The sequence below is a fragment of the Chiloscyllium punctatum genome, chromosome 10 (genome assembly GCF_047496795.1).
Source record: "Chiloscyllium punctatum isolate Juve2018m chromosome 10, sChiPun1.3, whole genome shotgun sequence".
Classification (NCBI taxonomy): Eukaryota; Metazoa; Chordata; class Chondrichthyes; order Orectolobiformes; family Hemiscylliidae; genus Chiloscyllium; species Chiloscyllium punctatum.
This window is the reverse complement of record NC_092748.1, coordinates 21,505,093-21,523,817: the sequence shown is the minus strand read 5'-3', so window position 1 is coordinate 21,523,817 and position 18,725 is coordinate 21,505,093. Positions and strand designations below refer to the sequence as shown.

The following is an 18,725-nucleotide window of genomic DNA, read 5'->3' as shown; positions in this document are numbered from 1 at the left end:
ACACAGCTTTAACGTAGCAATATTTACAACAAATCATGTCACACGCTGATGGATGCTCAGAGCTATTTGTTTGTCCTATCCAGTTGGGTATTATCTTTGCTTTTCAGAAAATGCCATGTAGCACACTCTGCCAGAACTGTGGTGTGCCATGGATGTTACTTTGATCCTTGATGGCATTTGTATCTTCCAAAAAGCATTGTATTATAAAGTGAAGGTTGTCCCTCCTCTGAGAACTAAAATTGAAACACCCAAAGAGGAACGCCTCGCTCTATAATCTGTTAAAGTAGAGTGAGAGAAGTGGTGTAAACTTTTCAGCCACTTCTAGCTGTTAAATAAAATAAATTCCTGACACTCACTTTAAAATCAACAAGTAACAATTTATTTATTTAACTCCAACAATGAACAAATTAACAAAACAATTTCCTTCTAATTATTGACTATTCCCGAAGCATGCAAGATTTGAATGGTATGCTGTTCCAATAAATATGAATTCCACTCACATGACAAGACAATAAAATTTAGTCTCTTGAAATTACAACCAGGTTACGTATCTTCTGGAACTTTCTATGTCTTCTCCGCAGATCCTTCTGTCAGCAAAGTTTTCTTAGTAGATTCTTCTGTCAGGAATTTAGATGGTGTGCCACAGTAGTGGGGTAAAATAGATGGTGCTTTCTGTAATAGTCATGATTTGGAGATGCCAGTGTTGGACTGGGGTGTACAAAGTTAAAAATCACACAACATCAGGTTATAGTGCAACAGGTTTATTTGGAAGCACACTATCTTTTGGAGTGACGCTCCTTCATCAGGTGGTAGTGGAGGGCTCAATCCTAACACACAGAATTTATAGCAAAAATTTACAGTGTGATGTCACTGAAATTACACATTGTTAAGCCTTTCATCTGTTAGAATACAGTGATAGTTTCACTTCTTTCATGTGTAAATCACAAAACCTTTTTTTAAAAAAAAATTGCATTCTCGGGTTAGCTGTTAACAATGGTGATAGCTAGACAATATGTTGAAGGTGTTGGCCCCCTGTGTTCTCTGTCTATGCCATGAAGTTTAGATTGATTCTAATCTAAAAAGTAAAATAACAGAGCTTTACATAAATTCATGCAGTTTTTGAGCTCAGAGTTCTACATGAATGCATGCAGTTTTTGGGCAAAGTACAATGTAACTTGGCAAATACAAATTCACCCCACAAAATATATGTAAGCATGTGGGTCTTTGTCTGTCTATGTGTGTCTGTCTGGGGTGGGGGTTGTGAGTGTGAGAAAGTGTATGTGTGTGTGTGTAGTGAGTGCAGAGTGTCTTAAGTCTGTGAGGGGGTGCATGTGTGAGTGTGGGAGTGTGGGTGTCTGTGTGTGGGTGTTTGTGTGTGCATCTGTGTATATGTGTGTCCGTGTGTATGTGTGTATAGGAGTGCCTGTGTGTGTGTGAGTATCTGTGTGTGTGTAGTGCAATGGTGATCACCTGTAATGTGACATGAACCCTAGGTCCCAGTTGAGGCCCTCCCTGTCCGTACCGAACTTAACTATCAGCCTCTGCTCGGCCACTTTCCTCTGCTGCCTGTCCCGAAGTCTACCTTGGAGGATGGTCACCCGAAGGTCTGAGGCTGAATGTCCTGGACCACTGAAGTGTTCCCCAACTGGGAGGGAACCCTCCTGTCTTTGATTGTTGTGAACGGATGAATGGGCACCGCACAACAATCAACAGGCAGGAGGGCTCCCTCCCAGTTGGGGAACACTTCAGTGGTCCAGGACATTCAGCCTCGGACCTTCGGGTGACCATCCTCCAAGGTGGACTTCAGGACAAGCAGTAGAGAAAAGTGGCTGAACAGAGGCTGATAGCTAAGTTCGGTACCCATAGGGAGGGCCTCAACTGGGACCTTGGGTTGATGTCACATTACAGGTGATCACCATTGCACTATACACACACACAGATACTCACACACACACACACACACACACACACAGGCGCTCCTATACAGACATACACACGGACACACATAACACAGACGTGCACACAGACACGCACACACACCCTTACAGACACATGCACCCCCTCACAGACTTAAGACACTCTGCACTCACTATACACACACATACACATACACTTTCTCACACTCACAACCCCCAACCCAGACAGACAGACACACACACACACACACAGACAGACAAAGACCCACATGCACACATATATTTTGTGGGGTGAATTTGTACTTTCAGGGTTACATTGTACTTTGCCCAAAAACTGCATACATTCATGTAGAACTCTGAGCTCAAAAACTGCATGAATTTATGCAAAACTCTGTTATCTCACTTTTTAGATTAGAATCAATCTAAACATCATGGCACAGACAGAGAACACAGGGGGCCAACACCTTCAACATATTGTCTAGCTATCACCATTGTTAACAGCTAACCCGAGAATGCAACTTTTTTAAAAAAAGATTTTGTGATTTACACATGAAAGAAGTGAAATTATCACTGTATTCTAACAGATGAAAGGCTTAACAGACAATCAATTTTTCAATGTATAATTTCAGTTACATCGCACTGTAAATTTTTGCTATAAATTCTGTGTTAGGATTGAGCCCTTCACTACCACCTGATGAAGGAGCGTCACTCCAAAAGCTAGTGTGCTTCCAAATCAACCTGTTGGACTATAACCTGATGTTGTGTGATTTTTAGCTTTCTGTAAGAGCTGGCAGTTAACTCTAGGGCTTTGTCCAACTGCTTTCTTCTTTTATACTCTTGATGACATCAATTTCCTACAATAGGTTTGGTCCTGTGTTGTCAAATCCATCAGACTTAAATGTAATAGGTTTTCAGTATCTAAGTGTCTGGTTTAAATCGATTGGCTAAATTTAAAACCCATTGTCTTATTGCTGTTGGACTTTTGATACAAAATGTTTCAGTTTGGGTGCTCTCTGTGCACCTGCAAACTTTAAAGCTGCTGTTCAGACATCCATTTTCAAATCTAAGCGCAGAAAAAAGCCCACCATCTTTTAAGGGGACCACACAATGGTTTTCCCATTTTACAATTTTACAAACACCAACTTCGCAACAATGGCTTACCAAGCCCAATTTCTGTTGCCTATAATGATCTTCTTAATCAGTTCTCCTGCGCTCAAGGAAATAGAAGTCCGTGCTATACAACTTATCCTCATTTTCAACCTGGATCCAGACCTATCACCTTTGTTGGGAAGCCTTATTTAAGGTATCTTTTGTAATTAATGGCAGTCTTAAGGCTGTAGCAGCTGTCCTGCTGTAAAGGTAAAGGCTGCAGAGAGACCTTGTAGTCACTCCTGTCAATGTTCATCATTTCCTCTCTTATTTTCCAAACTCTTTCCTTCCAGGCATCAACTTGCTGCCAGAGGAGAGGTCCAGAGGAAAGCTGTCACCGAGGAAAGGCTGAGCAAGATGGAATCATGGCAGAATCCAAGGACAGTGATCAGGATGTTAGAAGCTGTTAAGTTAATTGTGGGAAGGTTCATAATATCTGTTGATGTTAGAACAAATGGAGGCAGATCATGCCAAGGGCCCATTTGAGGCCTGCATGTCTCAGTGTTCTGCAAATGACTTACGAGGGCCTTGGGCCTCTGTTCTAGGCCAGAGTGGATGAAGCATATTGGCTCAACTCAGTTAGCCAGTTAGAATTCAGATAGAATTATTCCCACTCTTTGGACATGATGGTCCCACCCACTATTGGAGTCAGCCCTTAATGCTGTTTTCTGTTATTATCGCATAGTGAATATCACTTATTACTACTATTTCCTTCTCTGTGTTAAGACTCTACAACAGAACTGGAGTGTGCTCTTCAGGCACTAGCCTGGACAAAATCTTTGGATACCCTAAGCTGACAAACTGTCAGGGACTGACCCTTGGCTTCCCCTGTTAAGTCCAAAAAAAATAATGTGCTAAGTTTAGCACTGGCTTTTTGGGAGAGCTACCAGAAAGTTTCTTCATTCTCTCCACATAGCTCAATCCTCATCCCAATTATTATTCTCACAAGATGTCACGAGTAAGTGAAGAGATAGGCAGGGGAGAAAACTAAGTTAAGGAAAGAAATGTTCTGTCCTGATCTGTCCTGTTGTTGGTTTCAGATGTGTAGCCAGCTGTTCAAAACAGATGATCTACTTCCACTGGATGAAACACAGGAGTTGATATTCCCACCAGAGTTAATGGTAAATTAGATACCTGACTTATTTGGCAATTGTTCTTGGGTTGCCTAGTAATTTGGATCCCAAACTAAAACCATGACACGCATTACTGGGTTAGTATAGAGGGAGATGTACACTATATCTAGGTCCGTGTTGTCCCTGTCCTTAGAATGTTTGATGGGGACAGTGTTGAGAGGCTTTATTTCTGGATCTAACGTGTACCATACCTGCCCTAATAATGTTTGATGGGACAGTGAAGAGCGGCTTTATTCTATAGCTAATCTATGCTTATTTGCACTTGGAATGTTGGGTGACTTTCAGTAAGTGTTCGGATCTCTGTATTCAATATTGAATTTCTTTTTCCTTAAGCCCTCTCTTGATGATTAATATATCTGCCCTTGATGCAGCTAATGGAAGAGAGGCGGGAGGAGAGAACCCTTGTGTTCCGTGGAGAGAGAATGATGTGGATTATTCCAGCAAATCTGGAGGAACTTCTTGAATTGAAAAGCCAGTATCCCAAAGCTCCCCTTCTCGTGGGAAACACCAACATTGGTGAGAATAAACTCTATGGAGCTTCTGTTCTGAATAGCTCATGTTTCTGAACAAAACCAGGGATTAAAACATGATCAATTTTTTCTATTGTTTGGTAACATTTGAAAGTATCTACAGGTCACAGCACACAGGGTGACCATTTTGTCCAATATTCATAGAATCATAACAGTGTGAAAACAGACTATTTGGCACATCAAGTCCACACTAACCCTCCAAAGAGCATTCCATCTAGACATACGCCTGTATTTTAATTGGCTAATTCACCTATCCTGTACATCATGGACAATCTACTTAACCTGCACATTTGTGGGAGAAAACCCACACAGACACAGGGAGAACATGCAAACTCCACATAGACAGTTGCCCGAGACTGGAATCGAACCCGAATCTCTGGCACTGTGAGGCAGTAGTGCTAACCACTGAACCACCGTGCCACCTGTGTATGTTTGTGTTCTCTCTGCAAAGGATCTCGCTTATTAGTTCCACATCCTATCATTCATCCATAACTTTCAAATAATTCTCTGCAAATATTTGTCATACCTTGTTCTGGAATTCTTAATGGAATTTGTTTCCTTGGCCTTTCACGTTGTTAAAATACACGTAAAACATTTTCCTCCTTTTACTTTTCATGTCATTTATTTTAAAAACTGTTCTCTGTGGTTACTGACTCTCTCTCCAGCAGAAATAGTTTATATCTAACAATTCTGTCATAACTCATCATGAGTACTGAACAATGTTAATAAATCTTCCCTAAACCTTCTGTACTCCAAAGAGAACTTCTTCAGTTTCTGCAGTTCCTCTATCTAACTGATGTTTTTAATTCTTGGTCCCTTTCTAGCACATCTCAAATGCAAAACTTCCTTGACACCTTTATACACATTGTCTTCTTCTTCTGAAAATGACAACACGTGCTGGAGTATCAAGCTAAGAGCAAATCCCTGACTAGTATTCCGTCTGAACACTACAAATGAATTAGGTTATAATTTATATGGGAGGTTTTTAAAGAGGATTGACAGAATTAAGTGAAGATGAATTTACTTGGCCTTGAGCTGCTTGAGTCTCCACCACCTCAACAACACTTCATGGAGCAAATTAGTGAGTGTTGGTGGCCTGAGAAGCAGTGTCTTATACCTCAGCAAACATTATAGTAATGACAATGTGAAGTAATGAAGAGCAGAAACTGGGGCCAAGACTTTTCCCACAACAGGACTGCCTGAAAATCATAAATCTCACCCCATGTCACTTGCCACGTTTGTGGGAATGCATTTTGTACCTGCAAGTGTTATGCAGGTAGCTGGACATTTAAGTCATCAGCTGTTTCCATTGACGTGGGAGTTTGATAGCCTTTCTGTGTGAAACCCAAAGTGTGCAGATTAACTTTAATAATGTGATATGTTTGATTTGTTTGGATATCCCTCAGGTTCCCTTGCCGATGACAAGCTAGTTTAAACGCACCCCAACAACACGAGCAAATCTCTCTGCGAGGATATCAGATCCAGTTCCTTAAAGGTGTAATCTGTCCAACTTGTACAGGTCCCAACTGCCTCAGAACTGATCCCAATGCCTCCAAAACCTAATGCCCTTCCTTCTGCTCCATCTCCAGTCACATATTTGAATAATGAATCCTCCTGTTCTTATGCGAATATGCATGGCATTGGTAGTAATCCTGAGATTACTACTGTTGAGGCCTTGCTTTTCAATAACCTTCCCAGCTCCCTGAAATCTGCCTGCCGGACCACATCTCTCTTCCCGCCAGTGCTGTTGCTACCAACATGCACCATGACTTCTGACTGATTTCCCTTCCACAGAAGGATGCCTTGGCAGCTGCTCTGTGATACCCTTGGCCCAGGCACCAGGGATCCTAGAGTCACATTAACTGCAACAGAAATGCCTGTTTGATCTCCAATTATGGAATCTCATATTACATTTGTGCCACACAAATGCCAGGCAATGACCGTCTCCAATAAGTGATCATCTAACCACTGCCCCTTGACATTCAATGGTGTTACCATCACTGAATCCCCCACTATCAACATCCCGGGGGGTTACTATTGATCAAAAACTCGACTGGACTCATGATGTAAACACAGTAGCGCCAACAGCAGGTCAGAGGTTAGGGATACTGCAGCGAATAACTCATCTTCTGACCATCCCCTCAAAGCCTGTCTATCAATATAAGGCACAAGTCAGGAATGTATTGGAATAGTCCATCCTTACCTGGATGGGTGCAGCACCAACAACACTCAGGAAGTTTGGCACCATCCAGGAGAAACAGCCCACTTGATGAGCACTACACCCGTAAATATAAAATTTCTCTACCATCAACACTTCGTAACAGAGGGCGTACTATCTACAAGATGCACTGCAGAAATTCAGCAAAGATCCTCAGACAGCACCTTCCAAACTCATGACCACTTCCATCGAGAGGGACAGGGGCTGCAGATACATGGGAACACCACCACCTTCAAGTTCCCTTCCAAGCCACTGGCCATCCTGACTTGGAAATATATGGTCGCTGAGTCAAAATCTTGGAATTCCATCCCTTAACGGCACAGCAAATGAACTGCAGTGGTTCAAAGAAGCAGTTCACACCACCACCTTCTCAAGGGCAACTAAGGATGGGCAATAAATATTGACCAGCCAGTGACACCCACATCCCAAAATAAATTTAAAAAAAGCCAAAGACGTGAAGTTCCCTGCTAAAATGAAGTATCGATTTCATAGAATATAGAGCAGTACAGGACAGGCCCTTCGGCCCTTGATGTTGTGCCAAGCATTTATCTTAATCTAAGATCAACTATACATACATACCCCTCAATTTCCTGCCGTCCATGTGCTTGTCCAGCAGTCACTTAAATGCTCCTAATGTTTCTGACTCTACTACCTCCGCTGGCAGTGCATTCCATGTACCCACTACTCTCTGTGTGAAGACAAGTCCTCCAATCCAGGCAGCATTCTGGTAAATCTCCTCTGCACCCTCTCTAAAGCATCTACATCTTTCCTATAATGGGGTGACCAGAACTGGACACAATATTCCAAGAGTGGTCTAACCAGGGTTTCATAGAGCGGCAGCAAAACTTTGCGGCTCTTAAAACTCAATCCCCCTGTTAATGAAAGCCAAGATGCCATACACCTTCTTAACAGGCTATCGATTTGTGTGGCAACTTTGAGGAAGCTATGTACATGGACTCCAAGATCCCGCTGTTCTTCCACACTACCAAGAATCCTGCCTTTAACCCTGTATTCAGCATTCAAATTCAACCTTCCAAAATGAATCACTTCACATTTATCCAGGTTGAACTCCATCTGCCACTTCTCAGCCCAGCTCTGCATCCTGTCAATGTCTTGTTGTAGCTGAACGCTACCTACCACATCACTGACCTTTCTGTCATCAGCAATCTTGCTAACCCACCCATCCACTTCTTCATCCAACTCATTTGTAAAAGCTACAAAGAGCAGAGGCCTAAGAACAGATCCCTGCGGGACACCACTGGTCACCGGTCTCCAGGTGGAATACTTTCCACCCACTACCACTCGTTGTCTTCTTTTGGCCAGCCAATTCTGTATCCAGACAGCCAAATTTCCCTGTATCCCATACCTCCTAACTTTTTGAATGAGCCTACTGTGGCAAAAGTTATCAAATACCTTACTGAAATCCATATACACCACATCCACTGCTTGACTTCAATCAATTTATCTCGTCACATCCTCAAAGAACTCAATAAGGCTTGTGAGGCATGACCTGCCCCTCACAAAGCCATGCTGACTATCTTTAATCAAACTATTGTTTTTCCAAATAGTCAAAAATCCTATCTTACAGAATCCTTTCCAGTACTTTGCTTACCACAAATGTAAGACTGCCTGGTCTGTAATTCCCTTTCATGAACAGAGGAACAATATTTGCCTTCCTCCAATCAGCCAGTACTACTCCTGTGGAGAGGATACAATGATCATCACCAGAGGTGCAGCAATATTATTCCTCGCTTCCCGTAGTAACCTTGGGTATATTTGGTCCAGCCCTGGGGACTTATCTAACTTGATGCTTCCCAGAATTTCCAGCATATCCACTTTCTTAATATCAATCTGTTCAAGCTTTTTAACCTGGTCCACAATGTTCTCACTATCAACAAGGTTCCTCTCTCCAGTGAATACTGAAGCAAAAGCTCATTTTAGGATTCCCCTACCTCTTCAGACTCCAGGCACAAGTTCCCTCCTCTATCCCTGATTGACCCTACCCTCTTCCTGATCATTCTCTTATTCTTTGCATAAGTGTAGAACACCTTTGAGTTTTCTGTAATTGTTCCTGCCAAGGCTTTTTCATGCCCCCCATAGCTCTCCACAGTTCATTTTTGAGTTCTTTCCGAGCGACCCTGTAATCGTCTCAAGCTGTGCCAGATCCTTGCTTCCTCAACCTTAAGTAAGCTTCCTTCTTCCTCTTGACAAAAAGCTCCTCTTTTCTTGTCATTCAAGGTTCTTTCACCTTACCATTCCTTGCCTGTCTCAGTGGGACAAAGTTATCCAACACTCGCAACAAGTGCTCCTTAAACAGCTTCCACATTTCTGTTGTGCATTTCCCGTAGAACAATTGTCCTCAATTTAAACTCCACAGCTCCTGTCTAATAGCAGTGTAGTTTCCCCTCTCCCAATTGAATACCTTCCCACGCTGTCATCTCTATGGCTTTGGTAAAGATGAGGCAGTTGTGGTCACTGTGACCAAAATGCTCACCCACTGAGAGATCTGACACCTGGCCTGGCATGTTGCCTAGTACCAAATCCAATTTCTTCAGCAGGAAGTTGAGAAAACAGGTAACTGAGTTCTCAATATCAGAAGGGCTTATTCGAAGCACACTGATCGATTGAAACTGAGGCCCAGTGAGGAACTGCAATTTGGATCAAAAGAGAGCTCAGGGCAAAAGGGGAAGAGGAATTTTAATTAACGTTTGCTGCAAGAAATAAAGCCTCCAGAGCAAGAGTTGAGAGGGAGGAGATATAAGGCCCAGCTGAATAGGCCAATGTGCAACTAAGACCAACTGCAGTGTAATGTCATGAGGACAGGGAAGTGAGTTGATTGAGGAGTAAGTTTGATCAGTATTTCCAACCTGTAAAGGGAAAATTAAGAATTTAGTTTGTGTTTAAGTGTCTAGTCTTTTTTTATTACATCTTCTGAAAAAAATGTTTATTAGCTTTTCACAGTAAGTTCATACTTATCTAAGGGTAACAAATATTTTTTATAATTACAGGATGGCAGGTCAGAAGGGCTAAACAAAGTGTACATCCACTGTTCTGCGTGAAGTAATTGACATAGTCTGTATCCCACACAAATATATCTGTAGAAAGTGTCACTGGCTGTATTTGCTTGGCCTCTAGGTTTCGGAACTTGAGCAGTAGCTGGAGTCACTGTTGTGTATCCATGGGGCAGAGGGCCACTTGAATAACACGAGGAGGTGGTCACACTGCAGATTAGAAGGGTTGAGGCAGTGAGAGCATAGGTGACCACCAAGCAGTCTGCAGAAACTAGTCAGTTAATGAAGCAGTCCCATGACTCTATTGTGCTTGCGAATTAGTATCCCACTTGGGAAACTGGTGAGGGGCAATGGTTTCTCAGTTGAGTGAAATCATAGCCAAGTCCATGACATCATAGATAACTGAGCTATACAGGAGAGGAGGAAGGAGACTTTAGTTTGTTCTTCAGCAAAGAAAGTAATTTACAAGGAGTAAGTAAGCATGGAAGTCCTTACTCATCTATTTCTACAAGAGTGTCTCCTTTTACAGGTCTTTTCTTTTCCATTTTGTTTGAAGCTGCCATTATTCATTTGGTTGACTTCCTTCTGCCCACCTGATCTAACATGGCTGCTTCCTTTTAGTACTTTTCTATCAGGCAAGTATTTCAGGTTTCTTCTGTTTACAGTCTTTCCCTTTATCTGCCTGTTCTCATCCACTATCTGGCTGTGTTTCTATGTGAAAATCGCAAAGGCAGGTGTAACTCTTATGTCTTTCAAACTTGCACGGAAAAGTCTTCTTCAAGCTGGAAAAATGTTTATGGACAGGTCACAATTTAAAAAATGTATCTTATCTTGCAAGATGAAAATTCCTTTTTATCTAGGGGGTCAAAATCCTGGAATTTCCTCACTAACAGACCTGCAGCAAATGGACTGTACTGATTCAAGAAGGCAGCTCACCATTACCTTTTCAAAGTCAACTAGGGTGGACAAAAAGTGCTGGCTCAGCCAACGACACCCCCCCCCCCCCCACCCCCAACCCACCAGTGAATTAAAAAATGACAAGTTATTTTTCAGTTAGGCTAATTTTGTAAATTCCCAGGTATTTCATGTCCATACATACATCGCTTCTTTTTGTAAGCTTCACCTTTTAATCTATAATGGTTAAGCTTTCTTCTCATGGCCTTGCTCTGTCTCTCTCTATTACATATCCCATGCAATTGGTCAGTTGGTCTCCTTACACAGTATATTGGTGTATCAAGAACCTTTGAACAGGATAATCCTTTGGCTTTGGAATCCGGTCCCAGGCTGGCGAGTGGGCTCCCAATGCAGCCAATCAATGACATAATAAAATTTCTAACAGAAGCAACCTGTCAGCTCCTCAAAACAAAGAAGAAAACGCTACAAGTCAACCTGTGTCCAAACGCTCTAATGTGCTCCTGACTCTGCCAGAGGCAACTGCTATGGCAACTGTACCATTCAAGATCGGACACGGTTACAGAGAGTGATGAACTCGGCCCAGACAATCACAAAGGCCAACCTCCCATCTGCAGAATCCATTTTCCAGGCCCGCTGTCAAGGGAAGGCCGCCAGCATTCTCAAAGATCCATCCCATCCTGGCAATGTTTTTCTACAACCTCTACCATCAGGGTGAAGGTACAGAAGCCAGAACACACACACAGAGCAACCGGTTTCAAAACAGTTTCTACTCAATTGTTGTTAGAATACTGAATGGACTCACAAACTTTTAACATTCGCCTGTCCCTGTGTTTTTGTTTTTGCCGCTGTTTACCTATTATTTACTTAGCTGTGCTACTTAACTCTGTGATCTGCTTGTATTGCTCGCAAGACAAAGCTTTTCACTGTGCCCAGGTACACATGACAATAAATTCAATTCAGTTCAACTGCACCACCTGTACTGATCTGGTAGGTGGGCTGTGCCCACAGTGGAAGCATACCAGTGGGGCTTCTCACTGGGGATTTAGTTCTATCCGTTTGATGCCCATCTCTGAGAAGGAGACTATCAATCCATTCACAGACCTCTACGGGAAATATTCCTGACAATGAGAATGCATTGGGTGCCATTCCAGGACAGCTCCCCACCTTCAAAGCCACCACTGAGGGCCAGAAAAATAGTTCCTTACTGCTATTTAATACTCTGTGCTGTCTCTAAGCCCATTTGGAGCAATCGGGAACAAGAGATAATTCTATATGAGTGGCTATTTTCCACCACATGATTCTTAAATCTTACAATTGGCTATTCTCTCTGATAGCCCTTCATTCCTGATGAAGGGCTTTTGCCTGAAACGTCGATTTTCCTGCTCTTTGGATGCTGCCTGACCAGCTGTAATTTTCCAGCACCACTCTAATCTTGTCTCTGTTCTCTCTGAGTTCATCTGCATAATTTGAAAAATTATCAATTCAGATGGTATTTAATTCTGACATTTTCGTCCATTTGGTTGCTTTTTGCAGCTCTCCCATCAATGATTGTTCTGTTGGGCAATGAGGATTACTCATTTTTTTCCACGTTTCCACATCATTTCAATTATCCTGGAGATAACAATGTTCCAACACCATCACAGATCTCCCTTGTGTTCGTTTTCCACCCTCTCCCTTTCACTTTCTTAAAACTGAACATTTCTCAGTTCTGGTGAAGGATAACCAATATGAAATGTTAACTCTGTTTTTCATTCTCCTTCAATGCTGCCTCGACTGCTGAGCATTTCTATCATTTTCTGGTCTCCTGTAAGCCACAGTGCAAGGAGAAGAAACTCTGACTTTTTTTTCCACACAGTGAGTGGTTAGAATCTGGAAAGTATAGTCTGAGACTGTGGTAAAGGGAGGTTCACTTGTGGCTTTTATAAAGTAATTGACCAATATCTGAAAAGGAACAAACTGCAAAGTTACACATTTAAAACGTAGGGGATAGACACTTGTTGAGCCAATCTTGCAGAGAGCTGTCACTGACATGATGGGCTGAATAGACTCTTTCTGTGCCACAAGCATTCTTTGGTTCTATGACTTGAACCTGAGTGATAACTACCATTGTGTCACCTGGTCGTAGATCTTCAGCATCGTTAGTTGCATCTAAGGTTTTTATTTTGTTTTCTGCTAGGTCCTAATATGAAGTTTAAAGGTGCCTTTTACCCAGTGATTATCCATCCTGCCAATGTTTCTGAGCTCCACTCTGTACAGTTCACGGAAGAGGGTGAGTTTTCATCTTTTATAACCAATTCTCACAATCCAACCATCCTCCCACGCTACCCCCACCTCCCATATATCTTTTCCCACCCTTGTAGATACGGCTTCACTGCTTTTTTTAAACCTGTGGCCCAGGATAATGAGGACTATTCTACCAGATGAGGCATCACCATTCTATTTGATCCACATTTACATATTTGAGTAATTCAACCAACTGCTAATGACAACTATAACACCCCAACTTACTGATACCCCCTTTACAGCCAACTCAAGCTCTGCCCAGCTCAATGGTGGTGACTCATCTACTGCCACCTAATTACTTACACTTAAGTGAGAGACAATTTGAATTCAGATGAGGGCCTCAGTTTTTGTGGACTCAATAACTGATGCATAATGGTGTGGGGAATTCAAAGCCAGAAATCCCACTTTCATTTCTGACAGAACCTATTCTAGCTGGAAAGGTAAAGGGAGCTGATCACAAAACTAAGCTCAGCAGGACAATTTGAACTCTGTACTAAGTTCAAACAGGCTCCATTTTCACTGGAGTGTGTGAGTTACAAACTTTGAGTCAACATGAATGCTTTTAAAGAGTGGATGGAGTCTGTTTCAACTATCAACATATGAAGTGATTTAACTCCAGTCCTCTAAGATTTGGGGGAAAAAAATAAACAAATTGCCTATTTCTCTGAGTTGGAAAAGTTTTCTGTGTGTGGGTTCAATTTGACACAGTGCTATCATTATAGTACATTAGTTGCTTGACATGGAGGTTGGTTAGCTCAGTTGATAGCTTGTTTGTAATGCAGAATAATATCAACAGCATGGGTTCAATTCCCACCTCAGCTGATAAACTGTCTCTGCAGGAGGTGGTGAGGAAACCAGCAAGAGAGAAAATCATATTTTACTTTGTCCTCGTCAATCTGCCTGAAGCAGGTAAATCAGTCCATAATGGTATCGGTAAGGGTGACCACATTGAACAGTCCATGTGGAAACAGAGTCCTGCCTTCAGATTGAACACATTCTTCCATCATGTTGTTTGAAATTACCATTGTGCTGAATAGGTTAATCTTCATAAAGATCCAACAACTCAAGAATGGGCATCTGCCAGGTTCTGTAGGCCACCAGCAGCGACAGAAATATAGTACCCACAATCTCAGCTCATAGCCAGCTATGTCAATAACTGTATCATTACCACCATGTCAGATAATCCATGCTGCTAGAATGAAGAGTGTGTGAGGGCATAGCAAACAGTGAGGTGCCAATCTTGTGAATCTCCAACATAGGACTAGTTGCATGTCAAGTAGCATACACAATTAATGATAGAGCAGAGCAACTGCTAAATGATCAGATTATATTTAAGCTCTGCAGTTGTTCCACATTCAATCATGGACGGTGGTGGACAGTTCTTAAGAACTAATAGCAGGAGGGGACTCCACAATTATCCCCACATTTGAAATATTGCTTGCAATTCTGGTCTCCTTCCTATCAGAAAGATATTGTGAACCTTGAAAGAGTTCAGAAAAGATTTACAAGGATGTTGCCAGGGTTGGAGGGTCTAAGCTATAGGGAGAGGTTGATTAGGCTGGGGCTGTTTTCCCTGGAGTGTTGGAGGCTGAGGGGTGACCTTATAGAGGTCTATAAAATCATGAGGGACATGGATAGGATAAATAGACAAAGTCTTTTTCCCTGGGGTGGGGGAGTCCAGAGCTAGAGGGTTTAGGGTGAGAGGGAAAAAGTATGAAAGAGACCTAAGGGGCAACGTTTTAACGCAGAGAGTAGTATGTGAATGGAATGAGCTGCCAGAGGAAGTGGTGGAGGCTAGTACAATTGCAACATTTGAAAGGCATCTGGATGGGTATATGAATGAGAAGGTTTTGGAGGGATGTGGGCCAGATGCTGGCAAGTGGGATTAGATTAGGTTGGGATAGCTGGTCAGCGTTGACTAGTTGGACCGAAGAGTCTGGTTCCATGCTCTATGACTCAGTGATAGAGGAAGCTAGAACATCACTGTAAAAGATAAGGTTGAAGTATTTGCAAGGTCAGAAGTCAGACAAAACCAGATTATAGTCCAATGGGTTTATTTGAAATCACGAGCTTTCGGAGCATTGCTCCTTTGTCAAGTGAAGCTTGTCATTTCAAATAAACCTATTGGACCATAACCTAGTGTCTTTAACTTCTGACTTTGTCCATCCCAGTCCAACAATCCCAGACCTCCACATGAGAAGAATTTGCAAGCATCTACAACGAGAAGTGCTGAGTAGATTATCCATCTCAGTCTCCTCCTGAGATCCTGAGCATCACAGATGCCAGTCTTCAGCCAATTCAATTCATTTCATGTGGTTATGAAGGTATTGGATACTGAAAAGGCCCTGACAACATTCTGATGATAATACTGAAGACCTGTGCTCCACAACTTGTCACACCCCCAGCCACATTGTTCCATGATAGCTACAACACTAGCAACTATTTGGTAAAATTATCATGGAAAATTGTCCAAGTATGTCCCATCCAACAAAAACAAGAAAAATACAAACCATCCAATTTCTGCCTATCCATCTATTCTCGATCATTAACACAGTCTTAGAAGACGTTAGCCACAGGTTGCCCGCTAAAACACTCCTATCCCATGAAAGATTAAAAAACAACAGACTCAGCAGCTACTGTGGGCGACTCGTATATGTGTCTCTCAACACAATTAAAAAGTATTTGGATATCTGTGAGTTACATGGTTATGCATCTGCTGCAGGAAGGTAGAATGAAGCTGGATAAATTTTGACCAGTGGCCTGGGTAGGTTGACCAAATAATCTGATTCAGCACTGTAAATTTTCTTATGTCATTTTTAAAATTCACTCATGTGTTGTGAGCATAGCATTCATTGCCCTTTCCTAATTGCCCTGGAGAATTTCTATGGATACAAGTGATTCCCACCATTATTATAAATAATAAGCAAGAGTCTTTAGCCTTGCCTGCAACTAGATGGGTTTACGTTTACAAGAGGATGGGAGAGCGCGATGTGAACTATTCCAGCTGCATCGGAAAAGCAACCAACGTAATCAAAGACATCTTCCACCCGTTTATACTCTCTTCCACCCTCTTCTGTTGGACAGAAGTTTGCATACATGTAAGAACAGATTCAAGAACAACTTTCCTGTTGTTAGCAGACAATTGAATGGATCTCTCATTAATATTGATTAATATTAATATCTCTCCACCTGTAACATTGTATCCTGCACCCTGTTTGTCACCCTTTGCACTTGTACAGTACACTCTGCCTATAAAGCATGTAAAATAACACTTTTCACTGTACCTTGGTACATGTGACAGTAATAAATCAAATCAGTAAAATGGTCAACAATGTCGTGATTAAGATTTGATTTCCTAAGCTTATCAGTCCCTTTGATTCTTTACCTGGTAGGTCTAAGACTTGGTGCTGCTTGCAGTCTAGGCCATGTGAAGAACATCTTAGAAAAAGCCACTGCAGAGATCACATCAGAGAAAACTGAAATCTTCCGAGCACTTGTGGGACAGCTCTGTGTTTTGGGTGGAGAACAGATTCGAAATATGGCGGTATGTAGTCCTGAACTGTGTGCTCGAAACAATGGATGTAGTCAGTACTGCTCTTTGGAGTAAAGTGATGGTCTCAGTCGAGGGCTTGATTGTACGGTAGGTTAAATGCTATTGTTTCATTTTTACAATACCAATGCAAATCTAACTAATTGAGGTGATGAGGAGAACAGGAAATGTCATAGTTGAGCAGGGAACTTAGCTGAAGGCAGTTGATAAAATTTGTAAACATTTTTTAAATTTATAGAATTAATGACTCACAATTTGGATTTTTTTTCTGGCTTCAGTCTTCCCAGTTAAGGCAGCTTGCATGAAATGAGTGTGGAAAGAAATCAATATGGAAAGAAACTGAAATCTCAACAGGTATTTTTTGAATTACGAACATGCAATGCTGCCATTGCATTAATTTCATGCTTTGAGACCAGGACAAGTCAAATTACATCATGTGACTATTGGAACACATCTTCTCACGAGCCATTAAAGCAGTTATCACTGAACTTGAAAAACAATCCTTTGTAACCAAGATTACAATTCTTACTGTAAAGGAAACAGTTAGTGCTGAGAGGGTGCAGATATCTAACCATACAACACAGAACAACTTGGTACATAGAACTAACTCTGAGGTTTCCTTTAATTTCCTCCTGATCAGAATTTCATGGATCCTGTTTATTCTGTATTGAGAATAGAGGGATTTTGCAGGAGTTGGTGACTATGCTGGAGCCTTTCTTTGTTGCATTTAATATCAATTCTCACATAAAGGCCCTTTACATTCTGGAAAGATTAGAATTTGAGTTCTATTTCCAAAAAAGAAGTGAGGAGATGTTTGCCCTCTGCCCACCAGATTGTTAATCCCTCTTCATCCTTTAACAGTGGAATCCTTTTTCCTGTCACTCCTTCCACCATGTCCCTGAACCATTCAGCAGAACAGATAGGGAATGCATAGGTTCTGAACCTAAATAGAAAAGGATTTATTTGGGAAATGGGAGACTCAGAGGTAGATTTTAATTTCATCAGTGGTAGTAAACTGGAGGTAACATATTGGCCTATATACATCAATCAGAAATTTGAAGTGAGTCTTAATATCTAGCTGTCAGATAATTGTAAGAAGGATGCATACAACAGGCTTTCGATATTGATAGGTTTAACAACATGGGGCAGGAAAACCAACAAAATGTTAAAGATAAGAAATGTATTACACGCTGTAACTCCCCCCTATTGATGTTCTAGTCACTTGGAGGTAACATTGTGAGTGGAGCCCCCACATCTGATCTGAATCCCATTCTAGCAGCAAGCAAATGTGTCCTCGAATTGGCATCAAAAGGTAGGTGTTCAGAGTTCTGGATTGTCACTTTTACAGTGATAATAACAGAAACATGAATTGGTTATTTGTGCCCTGTGCATATTCTGCTGGCATTGAATTAGATTATGACTGGTTTGTAATTCTGCTCTATATTCACTTGGTTCATTTTTGTAATTTTCAGTTGACTCCCAGTCTCATCAGTTTTTGAGGAAACACATTTACAAACTTACACTATGTGCAGAAATATCAGTTGACAGTACACCACAACACTATAACTTGAATTTTAAGATTCGACCCCTCTCACCTTGTTCCGAACTCTATCTGCCCTGTACTCGTTTTTAACATCTCAGTTAGATCATACCTCAGTTATGGTAAACAAGGGTTTATAATCCTAATCCAAGCAATTTGTCCTCATAATTGGACTCTTTTTAGTTATTTGTTCGTGCAGTATGGGTGTAGTTGGCCTTTCATTGCCCATCATGAAGTCAGGAGGAAAAAGTGAGGACTGAAGATGCTGGAGATTAGAGTCAAAAACTGTGGTGCTGGAAATGCACAGCAGGTCAGGCAGCAGCCGAGGAGCAGGAGAGTTGATGTTTCAGGAGAGTCGATGTTTTGAGCATAAGATCTTCATCAGGAAGTCAGGATGATGAGTGGCTTTGAGGAGAAGTTGCAGATGATGATGTTCTCTGCTGCCTTGGTCTTTCTAGATGGTCAAGGCTACAGGCTTGG

At 41.7% G+C, this 18,725-nt stretch overlaps 1 protein-coding gene across 4 annotated transcripts in view; it reads left to right on the top strand.

Moving 5' to 3' along the window:
- LOC140481933 (aldehyde oxidase 3-like) overlaps positions 1–18,725 on the top strand; it is a 141,300-nt gene that overhangs the window by 27,604 nt on the left and 94,971 nt on the right. For all 4 annotated transcript variants that reach the window (XM_072578645.1, XM_072578643.1, XM_072578644.1 and 1 more), the window contains 6 exons: positions 3,359–3,460; positions 4,106–4,186; positions 4,570–4,714; positions 13,049–13,141; positions 16,548–16,699; positions 17,924–18,017. In XM_072578645.1, the coding sequence (XP_072434746.1) occupies positions 3,359–3,460; positions 4,106–4,186; positions 4,570–4,714; positions 13,049–13,141; positions 16,548–16,699; positions 17,924–18,017 (667 nt within the window). The remainder of the gene's footprint in view (positions 1–3,358; positions 3,461–4,105; positions 4,187–4,569; positions 4,715–13,048; positions 13,142–16,547; positions 16,700–17,923; positions 18,018–18,725) is intronic.